The sequence below is a fragment of the Falco rusticolus genome, chromosome 8 (genome assembly GCF_015220075.1).
Source record: "Falco rusticolus isolate bFalRus1 chromosome 8, bFalRus1.pri, whole genome shotgun sequence".
NCBI lineage: Eukaryota > Metazoa > Chordata > Aves > Falconiformes > Falconidae > Falco > Falco rusticolus.
In genome coordinates, this window is record NC_051194.1 from 5360510 (window position 1) to 5386026 (window position 25517).

The 25517-nt window shown below is 47.5% G+C and overlaps 2 protein-coding genes across 6 annotated transcripts in view; one reads left to right on the top strand and one right to left on the bottom strand.

Annotated features, from left to right (window-relative positions):
- Positions 1-2654, top strand: part of HNRNPAB (heterogeneous nuclear ribonucleoprotein A/B) — a 30143-nt gene extending 27489 nt beyond the window's left edge. The window contains exon 9 of the mRNA XM_037396608.1: positions 2087-2654. The gene's annotated coding sequence lies outside the window, so the exon portion shown is untranslated. The remainder of the gene's footprint in view (positions 1-2086) is intronic.
- Positions 177-25517, bottom strand: part of COL23A1 (collagen type XXIII alpha 1 chain) — a 189345-nt gene continuing 164004 nt past the window's right edge. For 2 of the 5 annotated variants that reach the window (XM_037396584.1, XM_037396585.1), the window contains 19 exons: positions 25238-25264; positions 24526-24552; positions 17938-17973; positions 17381-17407; positions 16897-16923; positions 15721-15765; positions 15066-15128; positions 13599-13643; positions 12994-13071; positions 11372-11425; positions 10552-10596; positions 9950-10039; positions 9516-9587; positions 8695-8736; positions 7806-7832; positions 7299-7370; positions 7154-7207; positions 6860-6886; positions 5576-6367 (listed from right to left, as the gene is read on the bottom strand). In XM_037396584.1, the coding sequence (XP_037252481.1) occupies positions 6086-6367; positions 6860-6886; positions 7154-7207; positions 7299-7370; positions 7806-7832; positions 8695-8736; positions 9516-9587; positions 9950-10039; positions 10552-10596; positions 11372-11425; positions 12994-13071; positions 13599-13643; positions 15066-15128; positions 15721-15765; positions 16897-16923; positions 17381-17407; positions 17938-17973; positions 24526-24552; positions 25238-25264 (1140 nt within the window). In that variant the 3' untranslated portion in view covers positions 5576-6085. Of the gene's footprint in view, positions 1615-5574; positions 6368-6859; positions 6887-7153; positions 7208-7298; positions 7371-7805; positions 7833-8694; positions 8737-9515; positions 9588-9949; positions 10040-10551; positions 10597-11371; positions 11426-12993; positions 13072-13598; positions 13644-15065; positions 15129-15720; positions 15766-16896; positions 16924-17380; positions 17408-17937; positions 17974-24525; positions 24553-25237; positions 25265-25517 lie in introns of those variants that run through there. The other 3 variants (XM_037396588.1, XM_037396587.1, XM_037396586.1) reach the window with 3 other exon arrangements.

The window sequence follows — 25517 nt, forward strand, 5'->3', positions numbered from 1 at the left end:
CAAAAAGGGTTTCTTGGTAGTAGTGGAAGTAACCACAGGTAGTCGAGGTTGTTCTTATAGCCAAAGAATTGCTATTTCCATCAGATCAACAGCAGGTAGCAACGAATGGAGCTTGGCTGTGTTTTCTCTGCAAGTTGCAAGTTCTTCTCTTGTTTGACCAGATGATATACAGCAGCTTTTTTTTCATTTCTAGGGCTGCATCCTTTTTTTCTTCTTTGTTTTCAGCCAGGTTTTTTCTCCCTTTGAGTGTGCATGTGCAATGCAAATACAGAGTGGAGAGCCAAATTAGGACAGGGATTTCTCCCTCCTTCATGCGATAAGGCACACGAGGCAACAGGCTGTCTCAGTACTGTTAGTTCACGCAGCAACATTAGCAGCAAAGACTGTTCATTCCCAGCTGCTGTCATTGGTACCTTTACCAAATCCTGACGTTATCATGCATTTCTTACGGGTTTGGGAGCTTTACAATATTTTCAAAGTCCATAAATGACAGAATCCAGTATAAAAAAAGGTCAATATATTACTGTTGAAAGTTTTTTTTTTTTCCTTTTTTTATACAAAAAATTAAAAAGATCAAAATATATCACATTATTTACATATTGTGCTTCGTGGTTAGAGATCACTGAAAAAAGAACACACAAACATTTTAATCAAAGAGAAACGCTCCATTTCATTACACTTACTAATCTTATTGTTACTATTATAAGGATGGCATTCAGATTTAATATTAACAGTACATCCAAAACGACTTACCACAGAATTAAAACATTTATATGCTAAGGGCATGCTTACATTCTAACTGAGAGTTTGCAACCAGTTAGTAACATGCTTGCTATTAACTTGAACTGTTTCCGTGCACCACATGTTTGAAACTGGGTTAGTAATTCCACTCAGCTTCAGTGTCATATACCCTTGTCAGAGAATGAGGTTACAGCATCCTTCTGCAAGTCTGGATCAAATCCTGATCTTACGGGGGGGGGACGGGACACAGGTTCCTCCTCATTCTCCTGGGCTGCCTTTAGCACTTACAACCCCTGGCTGTTCTGGGTGCATGAGACTGTATGAATTACCTGGCCACCTGCACCCAGGTTACTGATGCGAGCCCTGCAGCAGCGTAGTGGTTGTTGATAATTACAATGGCAGAAAAGCCTTTGTTTGGAGAGAAATGTTTTCCAACTTGGGGACAAAGAGGTAACCCAGCGTAAAAGTCTCAGCTAGAAGGTGTGGGCTGAGTAAGTCAACACGAGCATGCTTTGCAGGGTGGTGCAGTGTGTGCACGAGTAGTTCCTAAACTGCCTGGGCTGTAATACAAGCCAGGCACAAGGCACTGCTACCGACGGTGTGAACAAGAACAATTTTTCATGCTCAGCGAGGTTCTGGAGCGGTGTTCCTAGCACCAGTCTACAGCTCTGGGGAACAAGACACGAAGCTAGTGGAATCCTGCTCTCCCAAGGCATGACGTTACGTCTGCCAGGCATATAATCTGCTGTGTAAAGGAGTGCAAACGATCACCATGCAGCAAACAAAATTACTCGGGACCTGTTCAAGGATATACAGTTACTATTACTACTGTACCTTATGCCAACATCCTGCTACTGGCAGTCCGTCTGGGCCCTGCAAAATTGAATTTGCAGATTTAATTTCTGTTGACAGACCAAAAAACCTGAAGCTCAGTCTTCACAACGATGAAATGTTTAGTAGCACCGTTAATTACCATGCAAAACCCATTTACTGTATGTGCACAAAAAAAAAAAAATATGCAGGCAATGTATTCTGTGCGTCTCAGCACAAAACTGAATACAACCCAGGGTAAAAAAAAAATAAATCCAAACCTACACTTCCTTTTTCTTTTAAACAAAAAAGATGTGAATAAATATAAAAATATGGAACCACAGTTTAGTTAGCTTCATAATCTGCTTTATAAGGTAGTGGTTTTTGCAATCAGATATATATATATATATATGGAAAGCATGAGGCAGAAGTGTATTTTTTGTTAATGTGTGCTTTTCAGTTTGGTGGACGGTGATGTAATTTTTTTTTTTTCTTCCCGGATGCTAACCTAATTGTGTTAAATTCGGTCCTGCAGTACTTAGTTTCTTTAAGAAACCTGGAGTTGCTGAACTGAATGAAATAGGATGAGTTATGGGCTATGCAAAGGGAGTGAAAATATTTGTCTTTTTCTGATGGAGATACAAGAAACACATACAGAAATCAGAAAGCCAGAAGAGCTTACTTACCAGGAGGAACACACTGAAAAGGAAGGAGCCCCTTAGAAGAGGAATGGACTATGTATGACCAACTCTTTCAAGATACTTTAGAAGAAATAGCTGACTTCAGCTGCCTTTTCCCATGCTGGATTTTTTTTAAGGCTCTTGGATCTCTGATTGCATGAATTTCTGCATGTGGAGCTACAGAGAGCACACATGCACTGACCCTGCAGAGCCACCTCCAAAGTAACTAGGGGTGGGAAGCCAGGAGGATGCCTACGCAGCGGAGATGGCTGCTAGTGCAAAAACAGGTCAAAAATGAATTTTTACACTTTTTACTGTATATGTCAGTCATCACGTTTTTTGTATTCTGTATTGATTTTATATGTAAAATAGCCTATGCCCAATAAAACAGATGCAGTGAAGTAAGGTTACCCTGTCCAGCTACTCATAGTGTAACAGGTCAAGTTATTTCCACGTGCTTCCCTATTAGTTAGAAAACATACATATTTTTCTGCTGATACCAGTCAATATTTTGGTCCATAAGTGTTCATTAAAAAGAAGTGCAGCTTGCACATTTGCATGAGTTGTCTGGGGCTGAAGGGTAAAGGGGACAAGGTGCAGAGCAGATGTTTGACCTGGAAAGATCCTGACCTGCTGTCGAAGCACATCCTAACCCCGATGGGCACAGGGTTGATGTCTGCCCTGGGCTTTTATTTTTTTCTTCCTGTGCACTTAAAAATAATTATTTTGGCCACCATAAAATTCCGTGCCTTTCTACTGTGTTTCACTCGAGCGATTCCAAAATTACTTACAAACGTACAAAGAGCTTTGCAACCTGTGTGTAAGGCTCATGCTCATGCTTCTGGACTGAAAGCCATTGCCAAGAACCCAGCAAGCCTCCACTGCGCGGTGGGGTGGAGAACAAAAGCAACACTCCCAACCAACATGCAACTCACCCTCACATCTGTAAGCAGGAAGATGTGCAAGTGCTTTACTAACTAGTCGGGCAGCAGTTACATATTGGAGAAATCACCTACTGCAGTTTACAACGCCTTCAATACAGATAGGACTTGTGTCTTCTATATAGTTAAGATGAGAGATACTTGGTAAATGTAGCATCTCTGATGAGTAAGTAGGAAGAGCTGTAGTGGGCCTGCTGCTAGTAATTGGTTTCTTTGACACATACGAAAGTAATTTAACTTTTTGAAAGAGAGACAGCTTACTGCCCTTTTGTTTCTATGAAGACAACTGCAAATCATCTACCATGCAGCATTTTCTATGGCTAAAAAAAAAGAAAATAAAACAACGAACCCATAACTAGTTGTGCAGAGCCCTTTCGGGGAGCAGAGCACGAACCTTCCTGTGTAACTGCTGGACTTCAACCTGCGCGGCGGGGCAGCGCTGCGTGCTGATGCAGCAGATGCCCTTCGGCTGCCGAGTGCCGCTGACCTCTGCTCTGCAGAGTGTTTTTCAGAAAAGCTTTTCAAAACCCTGGAGACACAGGGCTGCAGCACAGGCACGAGGGGAGCCAAACTGGGCCATAGGTGCTGAGAGAAACCAGAACTAATTTTAGCATCTGATACCACACAGCGGGAAGCATCCCCCACGTGATCTCCCATTGCTTACACGCCTTATCTAAAGTCATTTTACTGGGAAGAAGGCGGCACAACACATTGGCATCCTTCCCTGAACGCCAGAGTGAAACATCTTGTTTCAACTCTGCTGCTTTGCGTCCTTCAGGGAATCCTGGAGGGATTTGCTGCTCAAGACAGGGCTTGGCCACAGCAGAAGCACACACAAGCCATGCGAGAAAGGAAGCGAGCAGATACCGTACCAAAGGGCAGGGCACGCTCACCCCATCCAGGCCTGGTACACCTGGGTCCCTTTGGCTGCCTGCAACGCTACCATCTCCCTGTTCGAAAAAATAACTGCTTGGTGAGAATGATAAAGGGCACGGGAGTTACTCATTTTAGCAGAAGAGGAGGATGGCTCCAGAACTTTACACCTCCGTTTCTGATGACATGGCAAGTCAGCAGAGCGGTTTCATGGTGGGGAATTCACAGACACAGAGTCTGTCATCTGGGGAAGATCTTCTACACACAAACCAGAGCTTCATGTTTGTAACGGCGCAGCGAAAAAGACGAAGGCTAAATCATCCAATATGTTGAGGGAGGAAAGGTGATCCGTCAGAAACGAAAAAATTAACTGTAGGTCACATTCAGTCTCCAAGCAAAATAAAGCGTATTGACTGAGGGAGCTTTTTGCTGGTGTGGCAGAGCTACGCAACAGCTTCGGTTGCCACAGCTGTGCTGGCGGGGTGAGAAAAAGACAATTCAGCCAAGAAATGGGTTTTTGGGGCAGGTACCTGGCACTACTGGCTAGGTGCCTCGGAACTAAGGTCTAACAACCACATTTCAGTAGTTCAGTTCAATAGTTGATACAACTCTCTCTTTTCTTCCTGCAGCCTCAAAGCATTTTAGGGAGAGGATCTCTCTGGTGTTAGTCGTTACATGAAAAATAGTAACGAAAGGGAGGTAAATCTTACCAGGCCACATCACTTCATGTAAACCAGTGTAGGGTTTTTTTGTTTTGTTTTTTAATTTCCTGGGCCCTTTCAAAGGAGTGAGAGGTTCTGGAACTGGACTTGGGAGATCCACCTTTCTCAGGCTCAAAACACCCAGGAGCTTTCCTGGAAAGCCTCTCTGTGGACCTGTGGCACGGCAGGGGCCCGCGACCTTGTCTGGGAAGGGACCGACCTGAGCTGTGAGCTGCTCTCAGGCCGAGAAACACGGGGAGGTCTCTTCTCCCAGCGGCACTTGTTGACAGCCTGGGGAGCTCCAGCTCATCCCTCACGGATCTTTGGCTGGACTAAGATGCCATCAGCTCCAACCCGCTTCCCCACACGGGAGAGCCGGAGCCAGGCTCGGCCCTCGCTGGGTGAGGGGATGGAGCCGACCCTGTTCTCAAACCGCCTCCCATCCACGGCGTGGAGTTACTCCCCCATTGCAAATGTACCCAGAAGCCAGGCCGGCAGGTTGACCAGGGCACGCTGTCTCCTAAGAGCCTTACTGAAGCCCATTGTTCCCGACTACAATAAGAAGGTCTCTGCACAAAGATTCTTTATTTTTACTGCTATGGCTTGCTCCCATCTGGCCAGTGTGGAGCCCTTGCAGCGAGTAGTGAACTTCCAGCAGTGCAGATAAAACAAACCATTAAGAAACGTGAGAAAACAATAACCATCTGCTCTGATTTACTGCAAAATAAAGAACTACCAAGTCCTCCCTCCTCTTCCCTGGCTGCAAAGCTGCAACTCCCCGTCAGTCCTGGCAACGCACGCTTAGGGTGAGTGAAATAAAAGACGTACCACAGGACAAGGCTGATCCAGTCCCGGAGGGCCTGGTTCCCCCTTCTGCCCTTTGGCTCCTTTTCTCCCCGGTAATCCTCGCTCACCCTGTTGGCACAACAGGAAAATATCAGGAACAAGAGGGGAAACACCTCGGCTTCAAGTCACACAGCACTTGCAGAGTCGCACACCTCACCCAGCGTAGGGACACTTGCACTAGTGTAACCTCAGCTGAGTAATTAAATCACTGTGAAAATCTTCAGTTAAAGCTGGGTGGAGACTTTTTTAAATAGGCAATTTTATAGCACAATGACTAAATGACTGCTTTCTGCTAGAAACCAGGTCGGTGTCTGACTGGGATCACCAGCTTCCAGCCGCTGCGCTCAGCCGGCCACCCCTTTATTTAAGGATCCCTGTAACAAACCCTTTGGCTTGGATCCATTTCCAAGGTCTATAAACCAAAACGAGCAATTCTTGGCAACCTGGACCTGTCAGCCTGCTCCGTTCCCCCACAGTGGTTGCGCTGGTGGAGTTAACTGCACGCTTGAGTTAATTCAAGTGGGTAGGAATTAACTGCACGTCCTGCCCTACACCGGGACCGTGCAAATACTTGTGCTACAGAACAGGCCTTACACAGCAGCGACCTGAGGAACACTGCCAGGCTGGGGAGGGAACCGGCACCCAGGGCCAGCATCCTGCCTGCTGGAAAAAGGGGCCTGTCCTGCCCCCGTGGGCTTCTCCGGAGCCGTAAGCCACTTACCTTCTCGCCTCTTTCACTTCTCTCTCCTTTCTCTCCTCTGAGACCTGGGAAACCCTATCATAACAGTTTTTAAGGTGGCAGAGGGAAAAAAAGATGGTAAGTTTAGTGTGCAAACATCCTGACATCTCGGTTCAACACGAGCAATCTCCAGGGATCAACCCATCCTCCCATGGTGAAGATTATGACATTTTCTTCCTGTTGACTTGTCAGCAATTTCTTGGGAAGGCTAGTGCTTTACCATACCCCAGTATCATTACAGCTATTGGAGATTTTCCTTTCACCGAATCCAACTATTCTCAATGGGAAAAGGACCCCCCCGCAGCATCTTTAGCTGAGCAGTTACTGCTGTGCAGTGGAAGCAGTTTGGCAACTGGCCCGAATTAAGCCCTTTCCTGCAGACATCATTCCATAGGCATCGTGTTTAAGGGAAGGTAGTCTATGCAGTGTTAGATACATATTTTTCCAACAATCTCAAGCAATTTGATGGCCTTTACATGCGTGTTGTTCGTGCTTCTACATATCACAGTTAATGTTTTCCATACTCACGTCCAATCCTGGCTCCCCTGGCTTTCCCTGCAGTTGTAAAAATAAAAATTAAGATGTGCCGTGTTGAGTTTGGCGTTGCAAACTTACTACCAGTTGGTGAAATACGGTAGGGATAGCATGGGCTTGCCCAGCAGCCCCTGGGGTTCAAGGGGAGCTCCTGACCACGCATCGGGATAGTGCCAGTACGAGCCCAGCTCGGCAGTTCTGGCTGGACCCACCATAGCAGGATTTTACAGCCCCTATTTTAGGATAACACCACAAAGTCACCACTCCTTTCCCACACCAATGATTTACCTTCTCTCCTTTGGTACCGGGTAAACCGATGAGCCCTGGAGCTCCCGGGAGACCCTTAAAGAAAAAAGAAATAAGGCATTGGCATGGTTGCTGTAAGGCAGGTTTGTGTCAACAGCCAGAAACGAGAGATGGGAAGACAACTCACAGCAGGTCCTGTGTCACCGTGGTCCCCTTTCTCACCGCTGTCACCTTTTTCTCCCTTTGCACCATCCAAGCCCTGCATAAACGAAACAGTATCAACCATGAAGACCTGGCAGCTCTGCCCAGGAGAGCCACCCCACGCATCTACCGCCTCCTACCACGTTTCTGGGATGCTTATACCCACACTGCTGGTAACGTTTTTCTCTTGACCGAATCATATAAGAAAACAGTTGAAAATACAGGTTTAAGCCTGCAGGTTTGGAAACCCTGGCTGGCATGTGCTGCCGGCCGTCAGGACTCTGCTGGAGGAGGGTTTAAGATCTTCAATATGTTTGGAAGGAAAACCGGCTTGTTTTCCAAAACGCCAACTGCTGAACAGCGCAACCAAGGGATGTGTTGTCACAAACAGTGACAACAAAATCAGTCCCTGGAGCTGACAGGCCTTTGTGAGCCTGTAAATAATGCACTGGCAGGCAGGAAACAGTGGGTGACATTTAATTTATTGACTTACTTTAGGCCCCTGGATTCCTGGAGGACCCTGCAGGAAACACAATGGTGCATTTGAAAAAACCAGAATTTAAAAACAAACCCCAAAGTTTGCTTCCTAAACTATTTCTTCCTCAAATTATGGGTGACAATGGCCAAATATTTCTTTTCAAGACAGGTGGCAGTTTATTTGGTTCTTCGACGTCAAATCAGGGGGAGGAGGAACGGAAAAGGACCACTTTGCGTAACATCCAACAATAAAGCTCTGTAACATGAGCTTTGGGGAGCGGGAGCCATGCAAAAGCTTTGCTGAAGCAAGTGACAGCAAGTCCAGAGGGCAGCACCCTGCCACAGTGGCCCTCCAAGCCTGGACAGGGCTGGGGACACTTCCCAAGTACAAAAGCTGCCTGGATTTGAAGCATGGTCTCTCCAAGGTACATCTTGGACACAGGGGAGGCATCCTGACCTTCCCGATGCCTTTGACAGCTCCTCAAGCCTTTTGGAGCATGGTAGATGTCTGCATAAAAAAATTCTCTCTGTGTTCATCACCACCTGCATCCTCTCCCACTGCAGCTGATGGCAAAAAACTTACTGACTTGGGCAAATTTATGGGAATACAGGGACCATCGTGATGGGGAGCAGGTTTTCCCATCCCACAAGGTTTTATCTTTTCCCTGTCCCAAGGAACAACTTGGTTATTTGCAAAATGTGCCACAAATGCTGATGTACTCTCCTAAATAAGTTGCTTCCACCTCTCCAAAGACAGCACACAACCCTGTAGCTCTTCCCTGATTTTTTTCCCCAGATTCACACAACAATTAAACAGAGCAAACCACCCCCAGCCTTAACTAATCACATGCAATAACAAATCCACAGCAATGCTCAGTTGCACGAGCTGCTTTCCACAGTCCTACCATAGGGCCAGGTAATCCAGGGGGTCCAGGCTCAGGTATGATCTGCACAAGGGAATTAAACGGCACGTTAACAGGGCTGGGCACAGGGAGAAGACAGTTTGAGAATGAAAAGCTCACATGGCCCAGAATCATGATTTAATGCCCTCTGATTCAGTAGCTTTAATCAAAATATCTGCTAATCAATGAGTTGCTTGTAGCATTTATAAATAAATTAATCTTCAGCACATGAAGCAGGCTAGCCTCCGAAATGAGCGGCATGGCCCATGCTGCTCTGTGTATTTGCCAGCTGCAAAATGGATGTTATGGAAGATGACACAGTCTTCTGCACAGACCAGAGGAAACCAGCCTTTCTGATAAAAAAAAAAACCCAACTAAAACCCAAATACACCCCCCCCAAAGAAACAACAACAACCCCCTCCAGAATAAAGTTAGAGCTCTCCATCAAGAACTATTAAAACCCGTAACTTTTTTTTTCCTTTCCAAGCAAAAGGCATGAATAAGGAAAAAAGGATGTAGAAATCCTATAAAACTGCAAGGAGCCCAATATGTTTTTAGAACAAAACACAATTATAAAAGCAGCATCCAGTATCTCCACCATCAATGCAAAATCTAAAACAACTCCGTAGTGCTGAGCATGCAGCGTGTTCTTCCCTAACGAACAAACCCCATTTAGATGCATCTGAAAGTTCTTGTAGCAAACAGTTGGGTTTTGCTCCCCTCTGCTACGCCGATGGGTACGGGACTGGAGGCTCCGAGCCTGCACGCCCTGACTTCACCTGACCCCACACTGTGGAAGAGGCTTTATGTTGCCAAGATCTTACATGATTATTCTGCAAACACGGTGACCCGGTGTCTCCTTTTTCTCCTTTATCTCCTTTTGGCCCTTCTGCTCCCTAAAAGACAGAGACGTAACACTGATGTGGTGCATCTTCCAGGAAAGCAAAAGAGAACAATATGTTGGTGTTCCTCTAAACTCCAGCCTTGGCACAAGCAAAGCTCATGTTCATCCCCAGGGAACTTTGAGAAAAGATTTTTCTCCTCCTTGCTACCAGGATAGATCACCTGCATAAGCCATTATCATCATCATCATTAGTGAAGAAAATTCAAAGCTCCCACATCCTTCGGCTCCCCAGTAATGCCGTGGGGACAGGCCATTGCTTACATCAGCAGACCTGGCCATATTCTGAGCATTTGCAGAAATTATTACGTTGAAGAACCAAGCAGCTGACATGCAGGGACACAAAGAGGGACGTACCGGCGGACCCGCTAAGCCCATTTCTCCTGTCTCTCCTTTCTGTCCTGTGATCCCTGCGCTGCCCTGGTCACCCTTCGCTCCTTTTGGACCCTGGAAGTTTACAGAAAACAATTTGCTTAAGAGAAAACTGTGTCTCTCCCTACCCCGCAACAGTCATTTCTGTTTTTCTGCTGCTGCTCTTCATATTGCAGCATGAGCTCATGAAAACATGTTTTAACATTAAAATTTACACACACCAATTTTGTGGGCACAGCAGAATTTGGCTGGGCTGTAGGAGGGATTGCAGCCATTTAGGGTTGGGAAGGTTTACAATAGAATATGAGACAGTGTCTGATGAACCACTCGTAAAAGGAGCCCCTTTAGCTTGGCAGATGTAGCAGTGAGCAGCATCTGCACGCTCATAGCCGAGCACGGGGCCATAGGCAAAGGGTGATTAATTCAAGGAGATGCAGCTGAACATTACACATCACATCAAGTCTCAGCCTTGTGCCTGGCAGGCTGAGATTTGATTTTCACAGCGACAGCTCTCACAGACAAACAGTAAACTCCTTTTTAACTCGTCTCCTGCAAGTTCTTGCTTGATCCAGCCATGCCCCACGCACCTTCTCACCATCCAGCCCAGGGGGACCCGGCAAGCCCAGCTCTCCCTGAAGCGACACAAAGAAAGGGAAGCCCGTGGTAAATTAAATCAGGAAATCACCTCGGGAAAGCATTGTGCAAGGAAATACGTTATTCACATGTATCAACAACTGTGGTTATGGATTTGCCATTGCCAGGTTCAGGAGCAGCAGCAAGGAGGTTTCAGTGACGTGCTGGCATCACCAGCTCATCCAAATTTGTCATCTGAATTTGGACGACATGAAGAGCTCAAGAGGCACTGAAATCCTGTCCCATCCTGTTCTTCCAAGAAATGCTTTTCTGTAAATTAAGTTCTTCTTTTAAAGAAACTAGAGCTGCCTGTAGGTTAGTGGGTTACTTGTGAAGCAGGGGGACAGCGCGGTCCCGCTCGGACACAGCGCTGGCGCAGGAAGCAGCGCACGGAGGGTGGCTGGGCACAGCCTGTGGCACTGCCGGCCCCTCCTCACAGCTGCTGCTCCCATTTACTTCTGCTTCCCACCCTGTGCAACGAGGAAGTCTCAGAGGGGCCAGGATTTCACCTGGCAGGTGTAGGATTGGGAGTGGATTCATTTCTGAGACTGCATCCTCTGGAAGAAGCTTGAGACCAGACACAGGTCAACAAAACTTTGGCTTTTGGATAAAAACTTCCTTTTTCAGCCAGAGGAAGATTTCCTTTACCATGCACAGCCTCAAGTTCTGCAGGCAGCGCTGCCTGCCTTGCTCTGGCTTGGGAGACACTTGCTACATGTGGAGCCACTAAGGACCACTAAGAACACCATCTGGCACGGCAGAGGTTGGACTCACCTTGGGACCTGGAGCACCTTGGGGGCCCGGTGGCCCTGGGGGACCCGGCGAGCCCTGAAACACAGCAAACAAAACGGGTATGAGCATGTCCAACGGGAACACGGCACACTGTCCTTGTGCTGCTGGGGATGCGCTGGGAGCAGCTCCCAACCACGTCCTACAACAGGCACTTGTGTCACCGGGGCTGCCCAAACACCATGATGAGCTCAGCTGGCACAAAGTGGCCCGAGGGCCCCTGCGGCACAGGTGATGTTCATGCAGAAAACACGAGTGGAGCTAGCTGGGTGTACAGGTGCAGCGGTATGTGTGCTAAGAGGCAAGGTGCCTTCAGCTGGAGGTGTGGCCCCAGATCCGGTGGTCTCTCTTGGCATTCTCCCCCCTCCAGCCAGCTGACCTGGGCAGAATGGGGAGAAGCATCCTACTGAAAGCAGTGACAACCAGCCGGGGAAATGCAATTAAAGAGGGGAAACGAAGGTGAGCACTAAGAGCAGGAAAACCTTGCGCACTTAAATAAGCTGTTTTTCTTGGGCACTGCTGGGTGCAGAGCCCAGGAACTGCCCTGGGATGAAGAAATATTTTGCAACTTGCCAATTATCTCTAACAGCAAAACTCACGGTCTTGCTCAGCGGAAAAACAAAACAGCATCAAATCCTCAAGCACCTTTTTCTATGACTGCATACTCAAACACTGTTACATTTAACCACGCTGGAAGCCTTTCCAAAGCTCTGTCCACGAGACAGGTGAGTGGGCAAACACGGAAAGCAGGAAAAGGGCAAAACTAGCGAGGCTCAGCAACGTGCCCCTCAGCCATCTCCACATGCAGGACACGGGAGAGGGTCCAGGCCCAGCAGACAAGTCTCCAGACATCTGATGGAGCCTCTCCACCCACTGCACTCCACACACTCCACTCACGAAGCTGCACGCCATGCAGATATCTGGCAAGCGGTAATTACCATCACTTTGTGTATCCCTGCAGCCTGTTATAAAACAATTAGAATAGTTCTCAAATATGTCTGTGATTAAGTATTTATTCTAGTCAGCTTCTTTCATCTTAATGAAAATGGCAGGGTGCTGCTTAGTCAGGATAGGGCTTGGGCACCATTTCCCTTCCTCCTGCATCCTGACCGCTGCTTGTGGATACACCCACAGCTCCGCACCATGCCCTGGAAATAACACCCCACAGCTGGCAGGTAGGTTTTTTTTTTTTTTTTTTTTTTTGTGGTTTTTTTTGTGTTTTTTTTATTCTTTTTTTTAAAGTAATTGGGCTGCTCACACATTGCATCAGGTGTTTTTTGTATATCACAGGCTACGTCAGGTTGCTTTCACCTGTAGAATATTATCTCGCACCCCACAGCTCGGTCCCACGAGCCTGGTACCCAGCCTGGGTTCACAGCCTCGAGTTTTGCCACCGTTTTTGCTGGTACTTCCGAAATATCCTCAGCTCCCAAATGCAATAAGCTCTTCCCTCCTGGCCAGCTCCGTGCTGAGGCTGAGGTCTCAGGAAGGAGAAGCAGGACAGGCACAGACACGGTGCCACAATGTCACTGTGGCAGAGCTCGGCAGTTTTTCAGTCCCCTCCCGTTCACCCACAGGAATCGGCGTGGCCTTGGTGCGGGACTGACCTTCAGCGCATCCAGGATTCGGCCGTCGTAGTCGATCACTACGGTGTCACCCTGTTCCCCTTTCAGGCCGGGGGGACCCTGCAACCAGGAATGAATCCTATTTAGGCTTTTTGCAGCATGTGAGACAGAAGCAGGTGGTATGAAAGCAAAGACCAGACACTCAGGGTCTGATAGTATTTGTAAGGTGATAATCCCCAATGTAATCAATTCCTAGTCTGAGAGCTGTAATTATCATCCAACCAAACCTCACAAGGGCTTAAAGTTGGAGGACGGAGAAGTGCACAGAAATCCTCACTTGATTCCCCCTATTCACGGCTTACCTCTTGCCAAAAAAAAAAAAACCCACAAAAGCCCAAAGGGTCACAGGATGGTCATCTTGATAAGAAAATTGAACTTGACTGCATTTCCCAGAGCTCTCTCCTGCGGCAGCACTCAGTACCTACATAATCATTTGTTTAAATATGCACCATCTCGATTTTCTAGCACTGAACTGGTCCCAAAGCGGTTCAGCCAGGTATAAAGCAGGAATAAGTTGTGGGGAACAGCTCAGGTCGAGGCAAATACGCGACTCCAAACTGAAAAAGCAAAACCCTGAACATCCATACCCGGGGTCCAATGGAGCCAACTCCTCCCTTCTCACCAGGTTCACCCTGAAAATCAAAATCATATTTTTGGTTCAAAGAGACCAAGGGAAATATAGGCTATTTATCTTAAAAAATACTGTAACTGTATGAGATGCCAAGGTATGTTTTAGATTAAGAAAAAGTATGGCACTAAAAAGGAACTGCTTCTCCTAGAAAAAAAAATTATTTGACTTCAGAGCAAATGTATTTTGCAAAAAATAACATTGGTGTGAGATAGTTGACACAGGAAGAAAACGTCTCGTTGCAGAGGGAGCAGCGTGGCCCACGCGAGGCTGAGCCACCCGTAGCGGCGATGTGCCGTGCCGTGCTCCGGCTCCGCTGGCTGCTCCACGCGTGCCAAGCTCTGGCTCTTTGTGCTGAAGTTTCACATGGCTCTTTGCTTTAGGCTGAATTTTGCGTGTGGAAAGCTTCAGCCGACACGTTTAAACCATTTTCAAGGGCAAATTTAAGGAAAAGGGCTGTGCCAAATTTTTCCTTTCCCCCTCCCTTCTTCCTTTCCCCTTTTCCACCCCTTCGTTTTTCCCATTTTTTTTTTTTTTCTCGGTTTTGGGTGTTTTGGTTTTTTTTTTTTTAAGTTGGGATGTTTTGCAGAGCTGTAGCGCTCTCAAAGCAGTGACCTGAGGTTCAGTTCAGGATTTAAAAAAAATAAATAAAATAATAATAATAATAATTAAAAAAAAAAAAAAAAAGAGTACCTTTTGCCATACCCATGGAAATCCATTTGCTGGCCAAATTAAATCCCTCCAGAAAATAAAGGGAGTGGTATAATTGCTAAGACTCTCCATAGGAAAAGTCAATTCAGCAGATCCCAGGGGGAAGAAACCAGCACTGCTGCTATGGTTTTAGAAGAAAAATGGCTCAGGGTCGCCTTAGCCCATGTTTCTTCACGACACGCAGTGTCTGGCCCAACAAGGAGCCACGACTGATACAGAAAACGCGACTGGACCCAAAACCTACTAAATAAGAAGCAGCTGAAGGGGGAAATAACAGCCTACAAACGCTGTCCGGGTCTCCCCATCACCACTGCACGGATCGAGACTCTCTCACTGCGTTTCTTGGCAGCGGTGAAGGTCGGTAGAACAGGGAAACACATGAAGTGCTCTGGGCTTTGAAGCGATACTGCAGCCATCAATACATTGGATCAACGTGGGATCAGAGGTTTAGCTCTTTTGGGGGGAAGAGAGGCAACTCAATGAAAAACATGCAAAGAGACTATTTTAAAAACGCTTATACTGATCTCTGCTTGAATCCAGCTTTGGCTACATCACCAGGAAGAGGTAAAATGCTACTTAACACCCCCCTGTTTTGTTCCAGTTTGGGCGTTTTGCAAGCCTTTTAGAAGGCGAAGACCTAAAACACCTACTCAGCTGAAACGCTGTGCCTCAGCAGAGCCGTGCGCAGCTCCCCGGCTAATGCACTTTTATTTACCTTGGGTCCTGGCAAGCCATCTGTGCCGTTCTCTCCCTTGGGTCCCGCGCTGCCTTTTTCTCCCTGAAAAGAGGACCGTTTCGACAAACGCTATACGGGTAGGCTGGAGAACAGATTTCTTCAGGTTACAATTTTCTTGATTTATCTTTACTTTTACATACATGAGCGAGCAAAGCTCTGCTTTATCTGAAATAGTTCACATTGCCTAGGTGCAAAAGGAGGGTTTTGGAGATAAACCCAAAGCTTTCAGGCTTAACCGTTTGGCTGCGGGTGGTACGTCCAGCCCCAAGTTAGCCCCAAAACTGCAGCAGCTGGAAGAGGCTCCTGCAGAGAGCCCGCTGCTCCCTGACCTGGGCAGTGCTAACGCACAGCCTGAACCCCAGCTCCGGGCCACCCCCAGCAAGACCCCCCCAATTTACTTCTGCAAGAGAAGCCTCTAAATAGCGATTCTCAGAAGTTTGCGTTTGCTAACTAGAAGAGCTACCATGGCAGAGCGGTGTGCTGTGCTCCTCTCTCTCATTTTTTTAGTTCTTTTTCCATGTCAGGGGAGACACGTGCTTCTCAGCCTGCCCCAACTGTGACACTGTGCCAAGACACCAGACAGCAAAAGATGCTGCCGAGCACATACATTAGATGGACACCGAGCAGAACTTACCTTAGGGCCCATAAGTCCTGGTTCCCCAGGCATCCCGTCATCACCCTGATGAAACAAAACACACAAAGTGACACACAAATAGCTCGTACACACTTATCCCTAGGCTCCAACACACCATCTGACCCCACCGAGTGTTGCACAGACCTGAGACCCACCCAGGTTTGCAGGAGGCCAGGGGAAAGCTGCAGCAAGGAGCCCAGCAGGCTCCAGCAGGTCCCCTGTGCCTGGGGAGGCGGACGGGCATCTCCCAGAATTTGCTTACGGCAGGCCCTGGGGAAGGTGCTCTCCCACCTTTACTAGAAATTAGATATTTAATCCATTTAAGCTTTTGGGGTCCCAAAGACTCCCTGCAAGCTGCCACCCATCCTCATGGACTTCAAGTCACCAACACACTCATCTGCCAGGAGGAGATGTTTGTTTCCTGTGTCATGCTTTGCTGTTCTCCTGCAGTAAACACACTTTGTACGTGCTGAAGAGGTTAATTTTACTGGCCAGTTATGAGATTTTTTTTTTTTTTTTTTTTAAGCTAAATTCTGGCCTGAAAAACACACATGGCCACATCTGCCTTGGGGCAAAGCAGTAAGAGAGAAAGGCTGGGCCAGTCAGTGCTTTGGCTTCAGTTAAAGGCAGTGATTTATCTGCTACTTGATGGCACCACCAGAAGAAAATGTGGAGAGCTTGGACGTGTGAATCTCCCGCAGTCGTCAACACCCGACCCCAGCAGCGTGCCTGTCCTTAAGAGAGTGAGCAATATGCACGAGACCAAGGTGCTGTGTGGCGATGCCTGTCCCAGGAACCTCAAACCCATCCCGGGGGCCCCTGGGCAGATAACAGCCTCCAGCCACTTCTCAGTTCAGCTTTAATTATCGGAGCAAAAGAGCTCAAGACCTACTGCTTTGTTTGGCATTTGCTTTTTTATTCTTTGTCTATTGGGCAGATGTGATTGCAGCTTCTGGCTTGCTTGCAGTAATGAAAACCAGGCTGCAGGCAGAGCCATGCCCATGCTTCGGGGTCGCGTGGACAAGAGACCCAGGGAACACAAGGGCGGGCTCAGTATGGACTACCATGACCACAGCTTCTCCACTGGTCTCTGGCAACGGTTTCCCTAGCTGAGCACAGAGAAAAGCAAAGAAGGAAAAATAAAGTAAAATAAAAAAAAAAAAATCAACATTTTACCTTTTTCCCTTGGAAACCAGGTTCACCCTTTGACAGCAACAAACAGAGAGGAGAAAGAAGTTTAAGGACATAACAGAAAATACTACCAACTGTATGGATAGTCAAAATTAATTGTATAATTAAGATATTTGGCTTTCGTTGATCACCTTTACATCCCCCGCCCCCCCCCCCCCCCCCCTTCCCGCAAAAAGCAATAAAGCACATTCCCACAGCACACCAGCTTCCAGCCCCCCACGGCTCCCTCCACCCCCATTTCAAAGTTTTAACATGGGCAGTGGTTGTGATATTGAGTAGGTGACATACTCGGATGTTTGCAGCTCCAAGTTAAAGGATAACGCAACACCTTAGAAAATTTTTATCTGATATATACAGATGAGTGCAAGTCCAGTGCAAAATACGTATGTTCATCCCCATGCCTCTTATGCAGCAATATTTCAAGAGTTCATGTTAAAATTGGACAAATAAGAAATTACTTATTACCCACCTTTGGTCCTGGAGGTCCCCTGGCACCCTGTTGAATGTAAGAGTAGTTGGGATACTTCTTATTGACAATAGAGTTTAACAGGCTAAAAACATTTCCAAAAGTACTTTAAATCCCATTAAAAAAAAAGGACACAGATGCCAGCTTCTCATCTTCTCACAGCCATAGGTTCTCTGTGCTCCCAGTAAATAATAAATATTCTTTTACAGTTTGTGTATTTTATGTATAGGAAGTATCTTTTAATCCAAGCTAGACCTTAGTGAATTTGAGTTACAATGCCAGGAGGATTCAGAGGGGCAGAAGTGGGGATGCAGGAGCAGTACATCCCTCCAGAGGAGCCAAGGGGACAAAGTCTGGCTTCCTTTGTCCCCAGGGCACAGGTACCCTTAGACAAACATCCATTTTAGGGCATCTATAATTTCCCCTGGGTTTTTTTTTTTTTTTTTGGCCTCCATAAGCAACCAACACAAGCCTGCTTGCTGCAGCGAGCTGAAGGGTGATGTAAAAGCGAGGGGGGAGAGGGGCATGCACACACACAGATGCTTCTGGGCAATACTGACCACGAGGCCGTCCTCTCCCGGCTCGCCTTTGAAACCCTGCAAAAATAAGAAGCCCAACATTGAAACTACTACCCTTCATTCTCCAAAATGCTCAGCAATAATTAGAATGTTCAGCAGCATTATGTTTTAGCCTGTTTTTTTATGAAATTGCCAGTGATCTAGAGATTTGCAACAGGTCATCTAAAGGCTACAGATGGGGGAAGAGATCTCCTCCAGGCTCTCTGAGTTACAACCAGCACCTGCAGATATGTGGTCCAGGTCCAGCCCTTTGCTCCAAAGCTGAAGGTGGAAGGTCCCCTCCTGCTCCCCTGGCCTCATGCCTCACAGCTGTGCTGTACAAGCAGCTACCGAGCCCAGCTGCTGGCTCAGGCTGGGGACCCAGCAGCTGGGGTGGCAGCACCGGGAAGGGACCACCCTTCACCCTCCTCTCCCTCACTGGGGTGGGAACTGCCTGGCACGCGCTTGCTGTGCATCTCCCGTCCTTACAGGGGGGCCTGGAGGTCCTCTTGGGCCATCTTTTCCCGTGTCACCAGGAGGCCCCCGAGCACCTGGGGGTCCTGGCGGACCAGGGGGGCCAGTGGCTCCATCTCGACCTTGATCACCCTGGAAGAAGTTCACACAGACATGGTGAGAGGAAGCGGCGCTGGCAAGCGGTGGCCGCGAGGTGCCTGCAACACATGCACTGGATCCCTGGGCCACCAGCACCTTGGCCTCTGCTGGCCCACAGAGATGTAATTCAATGGGGATTGTTGGAAGTGAGCTCATGGCTGATTCACACCCTTTAGGTCTGGTTCCTTCACCAGAATTCTGCTCATTGCCTTCCAACGAGGTTGTATCTCATTAAACCCTTGCCCAGCGACTGCTTACACAGAAACTACCAATTCTACGGTGCCCAGAAATAACCCAGACCCAACAACATGCTGGCATGGAGCATGCACACACTTCCATAGCTTAGTGCATCACACCAACAAACCCCCACACAAACAAAAAGTAGCGCTTAGTTATATCCTTTCTATACAGCCAGTGTCATAGATTAACATCCAGCATAGCTCGCACCCTGCATTGCTTGGATGCAAAAGAAAAAAGCAGCAGCTGTACCTCCATGTGGCTGCGAGGGTTTGGTAGGTGGCCCCGGAGGGGAGCACCCCACGGGGCGCCACCACCCCATTATCGGCTCCTGACCCACTGCCGCAGCCCAGCCCCAGGGCTATGGCCGGGCACATCCATGCGGCTGCACAATGGAAAGGCTCGTGGAAAGGCCGCCTCATAAATCTTTTAGCAACATCTGGAAGGGTCACCACTGAGGCAGTAAGAGCGTTGTATTTAATATGTGGTCCACCCTCAAATCAGGGACAAGTGGGATTTTTCAGAAGTCCTTAAGTGACTTAGCAGCACAAATCCCATGGCCTTTCAACAAGATCTGTGCTCCTAAATCACTTGCAGTAGGATTCTTTTTAAAATTATGCAAATGCTGAACACTGCAACCAATTATGTCAAGAGTCTCCCACTGAATTTTGCCTAATTAAAACATCACGTTTAGAGTACGAATTTAGAGTAGAGACAACCCTAGTTTTAATGCATTTTATTTTACAATACCAGTACTGTTCATATCAGGTTTTATAAGACTTTGCTGCTTGATTCTCAACTCCCACAAAGGACCAAGTGCTAAACCCCGTCACTTTTAGGTCTCTTTACTATGACAAAACTCCCCTTAAATTCCAACGGGGTTTCACTCAAGCGCGTTTCCAACAAGCAACCTGGAACGTAGCCACAGTAGCAGCAATTTAAAATAGCAATGGTGCACTATCAGCCAGAAAGAAGAAACAAAAGCAACTCAAAGAATCACAGCAAACCAGAGGCTGCAGATTTGCTAAGTCTACCTTGAGCACTCGCCGGCTAAAGACAAGCTGATCATTAGCCAGAAATCCATGATTGAGGCGGGGGAAAACCATCTAATCAGGTAAAGGGGGAGACAGAAGAGGAAAGAGCAAGAATTTAAGATTAAAGCACAGCAGAAGAGGAGTTTTAAAGGCTGTAACAACATACAACAATTTTTCTTTGATAATTAACTGATGCATGAGAAAGAAATAATCTAGGTAGCCAACAGTGGTTGTTTGAACGTTCTAGATACACTGGAGCTTGTTAAGCAGTAACCAGAGGGAACCAAGTATCTTTTCATTAGTTTACTGCACAATAGGACATTCAAAGCAGCCAGGGTACAGAGGATTCCCCTACTGCAGGGCTTTCTGCAGAATAAAGAGCATTATTCCAGTAAACCCCACAGGGGATATATCCCAGCATTTCTCCCGAGACCAAATATTATAATTTTTTTCAGAGGCTAAAATGAATACTGATGTATTCCCCAGCCTGCAAAATGCAGATAAATCTCTCCGATTTATATGATGCAAAAACAATGTATTCAGACCATGTCAGTAGTCATTGCTATTGTCTTTTAGCCTTCCCACTTCTCCATCTAGGGTGAAGCAGTAAGACATTTCCTTTCTCAGGACACTGCTTGCGTCTCCTTTTCCCCTGCCCATCCCTGCACGCATCCATAGGAGGACCAAAGGGGTGGAGCAAAGCCATGAGGAGCCCTGCAGGAATGCACAGCACATCTTCCATGAGGATTTTTGGAAGGTTTCTAAGGAACAAACCTCTTGTCCAAATTGCCCAGGGAGCTTTAAGCCTTCCACACAAATAACAGATAACCTGATCTGGGGGTAAATATTGCACAGGCAGCCCACCTCCTGCCCAGCCTCCCAGGACAGGCTTAGCAGCAGGTGTGCACAGGTACACCGAGCACAGATGTCTTAACACAGCCCTCTCAGAAAAGGTGGGGAAAAGCAAAGTGAGATAGAAAAAACTAATCAAGCCTGGAAAATACACACACACCACACTCCCCCCCCCGATTTTTTTCAAGCTGTACAGACAGAATTTACCTCAGCCCTCACTTAAATACAGCCATTTCAGGAAGGAACAACATTGAAATCCTGAAGTTTAGAAAATCCAAGGTGATGCCACACAGAAATGAATGGGGACACAGAGCCCTTGTGCTTGTCCGGGCCCTCCAGATACTACAGAAACCAGCAAGGCAGCTCTACTAAGAGCAAAGCGTTTTGTGGTAGATGCAAAGGACCCAGTTTTATGTCTTTTTGTGTGCATGAAGCTACACAAGAGCATTAAGTGAGATTTTCAGAAAAGCCCAAGGAGCAAGACAGGAACTGAAAGTTTTTGCTTACCCCTCAGGCTGCTGAGCATCATCCAAATAAACACCTTCCAAGCCCAGTCCTATCTGTGTTAATGTGAAATAACAATTCACATTTGCTCCGAGGCCAAACACACCGTAACGCACCAAGTCCAGCCATCACGCATTTAATTTTAAACAATCCTTGTTACATGATGCCCATGGAACGTGAACAGCCCTGGGGGCTATTAAATATAGGGACACCATCTCTGGCCCAAGAAACATCTGGGCCATAGATCACCAGGCTCCAGGAAAGCAGTTAAGTGTGATGGAGTTACATGTTCCTACTCCATGTTTACACCCTTCCAACCATCTTGTTGTGGGGCACTGGGGTAACGGGCCATTGGGTCTGACCCCATGTAGCAGTGGAATCTTAGAGCACAGAAACCTTTAATACTGGCAATTTCCAGCTTTAGAGCACTCAATTTAGCCATTTCAACATATAGTTCCAAAATAAGCAAATAAATAAATTAAAAAAAAAGTATCCATAGGCATCTCTGTTGACTGTCACTGTGAGCTCTGCAGGACGCTTCCTGCACTGACCTTTTAATCTGCAACGTGAGCTTGGCAAGCACTTATATTTTTGCAGAAAGTAAGAGAGAAAAAGCTACTTTTCCATTTGCAGCCTGAACTCCAGCCTGTCCCTATGCAGCCAGTTCAGCCACGTCAGTGTTTAGTCCTGCAGCGTCTCAGGGTACAGGTGCCGACATTACCAGTACCATCTCCATCGGTGCTGGCCATCGAGCAGGTGCCTGCTGCATGGGCCACTGGATATGACCATTCCTCTTGCAAGGTGAAGACCCTTTTCTCCCTCTCAAGAGCAAACCTGGCGCTGCTGCCACAGGTGCTGCGCATCTGCTAGCCCAGGTGTGCAAAGATTCATCAATCCCACCATTTGTCTAAACATCTGGACTGTCAGTAAGAAACAAGATCACGCAAGCTAAGGTAATAAGCGCAGAGCGGTCATCCCAGTGCCAGCTCAGGGCGCCAGGCTGGCTTATAAACACAGTCCTTTTCAGAGGCACAGGAATATATTTGATGTTGAAGGAGTACAAGCATAAATATCAGGCCACAGCAGTCCCAGCCTTGGCAGCACCCTGCTACGACTCCCTCTTCCCTCTGCAGAGCCTGATACCTCCCTGATGCCGTTTGCAAGAACCAGTGTTCAGTGCCCATGACAACCCGGCGTGCTCCATCCTCAGCTCTCCAAAATTGCCCTCCAACATCTGCCGTTAGGCACACTCACACGTGCAATAACCTCCTTTGGTTATTGTCACATGCCGGTGGCAGGTGTTGAGACAGAAAGAGAAGCAGCAGAGACTCTAACATATTCAGTAGCTAATCCTTAATTGCCTTCATCTCACTGCCACTGAAGACACCCCCTCCAAAGCCGCCCCAAGCATTATCGTCTTTTAATCCATCATTCCTAATGACAATAGGTGTGTGTTCACCGACACACGCTATCCCCACTCCACTGCCCATAGACGTGCACATTGGTGAGGGAGGGGGCACTGGATATATCCCTAGCTATTTATCCTCCCTTTTATGCAATGACTTGCTGTGACACAACTTTCAAAATCAGCTAAACAAAGCCACTACTGAAACTTGAGGAAGAAGATAGATTAAATTAAGAAATAAAAAATAATCTGGGCCAGATGGTATTAAGTTTTGTATCCGATCCACAACCCGAGTGTCTGGAGATATGAAGGAAGCTATTTTCAAAGACAAGCACCAGTTTTAGACCTACTTGTGCGTGGCTCTGCCAGGCTTGTTTCTCCCCCTTTCCTCCCAAATCGCCCCTGAGCCTTTTTCTTACTCTCGGGCAAAAAGATATAAATAAATCTAAAAGTAAAGCGAAAGGTGGACAAATGCAGATCAGGAGAAAAAAGAAAAGAGCACATATTTTTATCAGTAGATTAAAACATAGGACAGTGTTACCTTGGGAGCTGGCACCCGCCCGTCCCCAGAGCATCTCCTGCAGCACAAACGGGAGCCGCAGCAGGAGGTGGGTTCCTGCATTATCCAGCTGCACGGACCACAGGGGCTCCAGAGCCTGAGCAGCGTCTCCCCTGGCACTGCCTGAGTCACCAGCCCCAGAGCCACCCACAGCCCCAGCCAAGGAGCGAAAACTCACTCCCATGTGCCGCTGAATCACCTCTTAAAGCCTTCTCCGAGTACATGGGTGGGCACTTCGACAAGGTTGAGACCTTACGCTGAGCCCCTCCTTCGCCACGTGGGGCATAAATCTATCAGGCTTAGGGGCTCTCAGAGGCCAAGGGTGACATTTCCAAATACACCCAAGGCAGTTGGGAGCTGCTTCAGAAAATGATGCCAACTTCAAAAAGTGACTTAACAGCCTCTAAGGGAAAAAAGAAAAATTACTCTGAGGCATCTCTGCCCCATGTTAACCACCAAGGTCCTGGCTATGTTTCCAGCAACTGCATCTAAACCTACCAGCTGACTCCTGGATGCCAGCTCTGAATCCAGCCTCTGCATGGGGCCCGTACGCCAGCAGCCCAGCACCTCCCCGCCGTGGGGCTTCCAGCAGGTGCCCGTGACCCACAGCCAGCTGCACCTCCCTTACTCCCTTACACGGAGCCTACCTCGGAAGGACCACGCACCTTGTGGCAAGCCCTCCGGTCTCATCCCCAACATGGGAGACTTGGTGCTACTGCTGCCATCACCAGCACTGCAGTGGGGACCACGGGACAGCCATGTCCCCCTCGTGCCCCGTGGGGACCTGTTCTGATGCACTGCAGTAAATCTCAGCTTCATGCAGCCCCACAAAAGGTATTTCCACATAACTCATTAGTTACATTGATTTCCGTACGTTATAGCCAGAACAATTTTCCCTCATCCTACAGTTACCTTAAACCCTTTGTTTTAAAGGCAGTCAGATACTGTCTGCGTGCCGACACGCTCCCAGGCAGGCAGCTCAGCAAGAGAGGAGGAACTTTCTATCCTGCACAACGCCGTGCAGGGCCCTTCCTTGGGACACCAGGTCTCACCACTCTGTACTGGTGCTCCGATGCCAATAAATAAGGTGCACAGCTTCAAGAGAAACACGAGTCTGTCTCTGACACTGGAAAAGGGAAGCTGATTAGGATAAGATAGTAGAAGTGAAATACTTCCTGAGGTACCTGAAGGTCTTCAACTCATGCTTTCCCCACGGTCAAAGTTAGGAAAACCACCACCACTAAGAGCTCCGATGGCAAAATTAAACGTTTCCAGAATGGTTCCCATACCTCAAGTTTGCAGTGACAAAGCTGCGTGAAGCCTGTTTTGTGCAGTGACCAAACCCAACCACATTTTAGAATCAATCAACATGCCGCATCAGTACTTACCCTCGGGCCGATGTCCCCTGCTTCACCCTGCACATCAGGCAAAACAGCAAGGGTCAGCTATTAGCGTTCAAATTTCAACCACGAAGGACTGAGCACAGGGTCAGTTGGACACGGGAAGAGCACATAAGGGAAGTGGCAAGGGTCCTATTGCTTAACGTATTCAAAACCAGGGAGGAGAAGGGCTTGAGACAACACAATAGGGAATGATTCTGCCCTGGCAGGCGATGAAACAGATAATAAATCAGAAATAACGGAATGTTTCCAACTCTAAGGCTCCCTAGCAACTGCTTATGTCCTACACATGCACAGATCAACTCCACTTTCAGTAATGACCTTTGGCTGCTCTAATTTCATGGAAGGATTTGTGCAAACCCAGAGTAATGGAGCCCACAGCCTTGCTCTCTGAGGAAAGCAAGAAGAGTTGTATGCCACTCTCCTAACCCTAAGGGGTTACCAGGAATCCTACGGCACAGATGAGCTTTAAGGCCATACTTACTCCTCCTATGTGTTTGCAAATTCTTCCTGCCCTCCCCCACTTCCTGGGGCTTTTCCAAGAGCAACCGGAGAACCTGCCGTCACAGCTTCACCTCCCAACAAAACCAGTGGTTAATGTCATGCTGGTGTACTGGGGTAACCTGAGCTGAAAGAACTACAGCAGAAGGAGGATATACAGCTGCTTCCCCGAAAGCCACACGTTAATGTCAGTCTTTACCTTTTCCCCTTTTGGTCCCGGAGGTCCCTGGAAATACATAGGAAGGATCCGAGTTAAGAAACAGCAGAATCATCAATGCACACAACATCAAAACCAAGAAGATTGCATTCTTCAATTCACGAATCTGAACCACATTTGCTATTATTTTAAGTTATAAACTGCTTCACATGGGCAGCATACCACCAAAAAGCACCAGCGAGGTCCTGCCTGCTTTTGCCGGGACAGAGGACCGGAGGAGGACTGGGGCAGGGCAGGCAGCACGACAGCCGCTTGCAAACAC